Raw genomic sequence first — 5,372 nt, 5'->3', positions numbered from 1 at the left:
GTCTGTGCGAGGCCTGCGCCGTCCAGGAGCACCGCGGCCACGAGCTGGTGCCGCTGGAGCAGGAGCGCGCGCTTCAGGAGGTGGGCTCCGGGGGCACACTCGGGTGAGCCGGGGCTGGTGACTGACCGCGCGCGAGCGGGCCGAGGACCTTGGACCCCCCAACCTTCCCGGGCTGGATCTTAATTTGCTCCTCTAACCTGAGGATCTTTGCGGTCCCTTCCAGCCTTGACAAGGTCATCTGCTCGCGGGATGGAAATGGGAAGGGAGAAGGAGGGACGTGAGAGAACGGGACAAGGACGCGAAGAGCGGGCAGGGGACCCGAAGCCGGGCCGGGGTCTATGGGGGTGCAGGCGGGAGGGAACCGGGTCAGGCCCGCGGGATTTCGGTAGCGTGGCTCCTGCTGCCGCCCAAGGGCTCACCCGGTCTCAGCTCAGATTTGCCCTGGGCTAAGTCTGCGGCTTTCGATGGGTGTGGCAGGCGGCAGGAGGGCGGCAGAGGGCGGCCGGGCACACAGATTCTCTGTCCAGCTGTTCCGGGGGCCGGTGGTGGGAGCATGTGCGCCGCGGCCTCTACCTCCCGCCCCCAGTTTCCTTTGGCCTCCAGCCCTGTCTTGGCGCCTCTGGCCAAGGGATTTTCCGTCTCTCCTGCCTGGAGCAGTGACTCATAAGACCTAGGGGATTTGCCCGGAATCCCCTTTTTTCAGGCCTGGACTGTGGATGCAGGTTCTTTGGGAACAGTGATCCCCAGGACAGCTTAATGCTTCCTTGTGCAGTCACCCCCAGCCCCCGCACCTAACTCGCTTACTCTGTGCCGCTTCCGCGCCGAAGGAAGTTCTCAGATTCATCTGAGTAACACTGAGACCAGCGGAAAGCCCTGTACTGGGCCTCCTGTCAGAGACGGGAGGCAGACACCCAGTCAGCCTGCGGGTCCTCCAGGCGTTCAGGAAAGGCACCAGCCTGGGCTGCAGGCCCCGCTGGCATCTTACGGGACGTAGTGGCCACTCCAGTCCCACCCAACGCACAGATACCACTCCCTGGTCACCCCCTTCTCTCCCCTGGCAAGGCCTGGGACCCCAGGGCAGGGCTGTGGCCTTTTCCAGACGCCACACTCATGGAGGGTGTTGTCCACAGGCTGAGCAGCCGAAAGTCCTGAGCGCCGTGGAGGACCGCATGGACGAACTGGGTGCTGGCATTGCACAGTCCAGGCGCACAGTGGCCCTCATCAAGGTCAGACACCCCTCCTCAGCCTCCACCCCTGTCCTCCCCTGCAGTGGGCATACTCCTGGCAGTGTATGCTTTCAGCATGGCACAATCCACTCCAAACAAGCCATGCGCATACCCACTGAGCACAAGGGTCCCCTGACCTGGCCCGGATCCAGGGCAGGCTCAGGCTGGCCCCTCTGTCCCCTCTAGAGGGTTGGTGGGAAGCCGGGGTCAGGGAAGGAGGGAGCCACAGTCCAGGACGGTTCTTTGCCCTCATTGCCCCCGCTACTGTCATTCTGTGCAGAGTGCAGCCGTGGCGGAGCGGGAGAGGGTGAGCCGGCTGTTTGCAGAGGCTGCGGCTGCCCTGCAGGGCTTCCAGACCCAGGTGCTGGCCTTCATCGAGGAGGGGGAAGCTGCTATGCTGGGCCGCTCCCAGGGTGACCTGCGGCGACAGGAGGAACAGCGCAGCCGCCTGAGCCGAGCCCGCCAGAATCTCAGCCAGGTCCCTGAAGCCGACTCAGTCAGCTTCCTGCAGGTGAGGGCCGCTCTGGGGGCCACAGAAGGAACAGAAGCTGGGACAGGTCGGGGTGGAGGGAGGAGGCAGTGGGTGCATGACCTCCTGGCAGAGCTGCCTCCACCCCCAGCAAGGAGGAGCCATGGCCAGCAGAGCTTTAATGGGCATTTGTCTGGCACAGGAGCTGCTGGCACTAAGGCTGGCCCTGGAGGAGGGGTGTGGCCCTGGCCCTGGACCCCCGAGGGAGCTCAGCTTCACCAAATCTTCCCAAGCTGTCCGCGCAGTGAGAGACGTGCTGGCCGTGGCCTGCGCCAACCAGTGGGAGCAGCTGAGGGGGCCGGGTGGCAACGAGGACGGGCCACAGAAGCTGGACTCGGAAGGTGGGCACCGCCCCACTCCCCGGGTGACTCACCCTCTCCCAGCCTCACGCACGGGCCCCCAGCCCTGGTGCCCATCCAGAAGTGGAGGAGGAAAATTGTGCCTGGCACAGGGAGGAGCCCAAATCCCGCCAGTGACTAGAGCTGCCAGCCTGTGAGGATCCATCAGCCCCTTGGACCTGGGGTAGAGGGGGCTTCTCCTAGCTCACCCTCTAGCTCCAGAGGGGCTGTGGCCCGGGAAGCACGTGGGGCAAGGAGCAGAACACAGGCAACGGGCGTGCGTGTGAGCACAGCGTGCCACGTCTGGTGGTCAGCTTGCTCCCTGGTGGCTCTGGACTCAGGGAGGAAGTGAAGGGGGAAGGGATTGTCGTCACAGGTTCGGAGGGGGGCAGTCTGGGGGCATTCTCACCATTATCTCCTCTTCTACAGCTGATGCTGAGCCCCAGGACCCCGATAGCACGAACCTCTTGGAGAGTGAAGCTCCCAGGGACTATTTCCTCAAGTGTAAGTGGGCGCCCGTGCCCCCTCCACTCACACTGCGCCCTCCCCGGGCTGCTAGGCTGATCCCAGACGCAGGTCCCAGCAGGGCCCTGGCACACGAGGGTTAGAATTCCTCTCCCTAGTTTGTGGGGGGAGCTAGGGCAGCTCCTGGGGTGGTCTCCGGCGAGGCTGGGTTGGAAAGCAGGGGAGAGGCTATATTTTGGGGGGTGGGCACTTGTGGAGGGGCCGTGCCCTCTCAGCCTGGCCCTGAGCCCTGCCCCTCTCTTCTGTCCGCGGGATCAGTTGCCTACATCGTGGATTTGGACAGTGACACGGCAGACAAGTTCCTGCAGCTGTTTGGAACCAAAGGTGTCAAGAGGGTGCTATGTCCTATCAACTACCCTGAGTCGCCTACCCGCTTCGCCCATTGTGAGCAGGTGCTGGGCGAGGGTGCCCTGGACCGGGGCACCTACTACTGGGAGGTGGAGATTATCGAGGGCTGGGTCAGCGTGGGGGTCATGGCCGAAGACTTCTCCCCACAAGAGCCCTACGACCGCGGCCGGCTAGGCCGCAACGCCCACTCCTGCTGCCTGCAGTGGAATGGACGCAGCTTCTCCGTCTGGTTTCATGGACTGGAAGCTCCCCTGCCGCACCCCTTCTCACCCACGGTCGGGGTCTGCCTAGAATATGCCGACCGTGCCCTGGCCTTCTATGCTGTGCGGGACGGCAAGATGAGCCTCCTGCGGAGGCTGAAGGCCTCCCGGCCCCGCCGGGGTGGCATCCCGGCCTCCCCCATTGACCCCTTCCAGAGCCGCCTGGACAGTCACTTTTCGGGGCTGTTCACCCACAGGCTCAAGCCTGCCTTCTTCCTGGAGAGTGTGGACGCTCACCTGCAGATCGGGCCCCTCAAGAAGTCCTGCATATCCGTGCTGAAGAGGAGGTGATGTGGGGCACGGGCGCTCCTGCTGCGGTCTCTGCTCCAGGAAGCTGCCTCCTCTGGGCCCTCTCCTTCCTCTGGGGAAGGCACCAGCATGAGTCCCACACGCCCAGCCTTCTCATTTCTAGAGGCTTCCACCTTTTATATACTCAGCCTTCCCCCCCTCCCCAGGCAGGAGGCCCCCCAGACCCTGTTCCCCTGCAGACCTCGCTTCTGAGAGACAGAGCTACAGCTGGGACAGCTCCAAGCTACCCTGACCCCTCCTTTTCCAGGTTTCTAGAACAATGTCTGGCATGTAGTAGGTGCTCAATAAACACTTGTTGAATGAATGACTCCTTTTCCATCCTCTCCACCCAAGGATTCCCAGAACCGCTCTCATTCATAAGCTGGTTGAGTGGACTGGCAGGAGAGGGGCCGGAGCCCCTGGTCCCAGGATTCCTGTTGAGAGAGAGCCTTGGCCTGTGAGAAGGGGGCTGGAACAGGGTACCTGCCCTTTGGGGCACCCCTACTCCCTTGTTCCCAGCAGGGGCAGCCAGAGGTAGTTTCTCCAGCCCCACTGCCATCCCGGCTGCTTGAGTGTTTGCTTGGGATGGCCTGACTCCCACCAGCTATTTCTATCTTTCATGTGGCAGCCTGGTTCTGGACCTGCCTTCGCGGTTTGTACTGTTTGTGCACACCATTAAATGCAGGCATCACCCCTCCAAGAACAGGGCAGGACCCCTGGGCATGGGCAAGAGAGTTTTGAGACCTGGAACTTCCTTCACACATAGCCCTCAGCCCACAGAGCTGGCCCAGGATGTGGCTGGAGCCCAGAGCATCTACAATAAGAGGACTTATGTCCTGGCTGGGCACAGTGACTCACGCCTGTAATCTCAGCACTTTGGGAGGCCAAGGCAGGCAGATCACTTGAGGTCAGGAGTTTGAGACCAGTCTAGGCAACTTGGCGAACCCCTCGTCTCTACTAAAAATACAAAAATTAGCCGGGCGTGGTGGTGGGCACCTGTAATCCCAGCTACTCAGGGGCCTGAGGCAGGAGAATCACTTGAACCCGGAAGGCAGAGGTAATAGTGAGCCGAGATCAATCACACCATTGCACTCCAGCCTGGGCGACACAGCAAGACTCCATCTCAAAAAATAAAAGGACATACGTCCCCCTCTGGAATCTTCTTGTCCTCCATGCTGGGGACACCTGTGACCTGTCTCCCAGGAGAGCCTCTGCCTCTCTTCTGGGAGGGCCCAGTGCCCTTTGCTGTCCTAGAACCCGAGCCAGGCCTGGGATGCCCTGAGGGTACAGGCCAGTATGTTTCCAGGCCCAGGCCAGCTCACTCCTCCCTAGGTTCTGTGTGGCCCAGGTACACCCCAGAGAGGGGCCGTGGCCAAGGGCAAGGGCAGACAGAGAGGCCTCTCAGACAGACGCCCATCTCAAGGTCAGGCGGGATAATGGGTGAGTTATGCAGCCACACAGCAAGGCCATACAAGTCCAGCCCCAGCGGCCTCAGCAGCTAAAAATAGCCCCTCCCATAGAGCCCGCCTGGGCCCCAGCAGCCAGGATGTTGTTTTTCCGGGCGGGGCCTCCTTGCTTCTGGTGCGTTGTGTTTTCAACACCGTTCCCTTGGCAGCCACGGGTCCCCGGCTCACCCAGCAGTGAAAGGGCTGGCGGAGAAGGCCGCCCCACTGTCCCCTTGGATGCTCCTTGGACCACCTACTACAAGCCTCCTACTTTGCACAGGACCCCTCCCACCCCTCACGCCACCTGCTGTCTCATCTTGTCCCCCTACTTGGCACTCCCTACCCTACAGGCTCCCGTTGCCAGGGAACCTTCTGGTCTCTGACCCTGCAGGAAGCGTTGGCATGTCCTGGAA

General features: G+C 62.2%; 1 protein-coding gene across 2 annotated transcripts; it reads left to right on the top strand.

Moving 5' to 3' along the window:
* On the top strand, positions 1–3,842 carry TRIM47 (tripartite motif containing 47). 2 transcript variants are annotated; one of them, XM_011947600.1, is made up of 6 exons: positions 1–80; positions 1,131–1,226; positions 1,507–1,737; positions 1,898–2,096; positions 2,523–2,597; positions 2,877–3,842. In XM_011947600.1, the coding sequence occupies exons 2-6, from the start codon at positions 1,170–1,172 to the stop codon at positions 3,515–3,517; spliced, it is 1,203 nt and encodes a 400-aa protein (XP_011802990.1). In that variant the 5' UTR covers positions 1–80; positions 1,131–1,169; the 3' UTR covers positions 3,518–3,842. The 2 variants fall into 2 exon arrangements, with proteins under 2 accessions (XP_011802990.1, XP_011803066.1); XM_011947676.1 differs by having other exon boundaries at positions 7–103.
* The last annotated feature ends 1,530 nt before the right edge of the window (positions 3,843–5,372 follow it).

Source organism: Colobus angolensis, unplaced genomic scaffold, assembly GCF_000951035.1.
Source record: "Colobus angolensis palliatus isolate OR3802 unplaced genomic scaffold, Cang.pa_1.0 Scaffold1, whole genome shotgun sequence".
In the NCBI taxonomy this organism is placed as follows: domain Eukaryota; kingdom Metazoa; phylum Chordata; class Mammalia; order Primates; family Cercopithecidae; genus Colobus; species Colobus angolensis.
The sequence above is the reverse complement of the archived record's forward strand: the minus strand, read 5'-3'. Positions and strand labels throughout refer to the sequence as shown.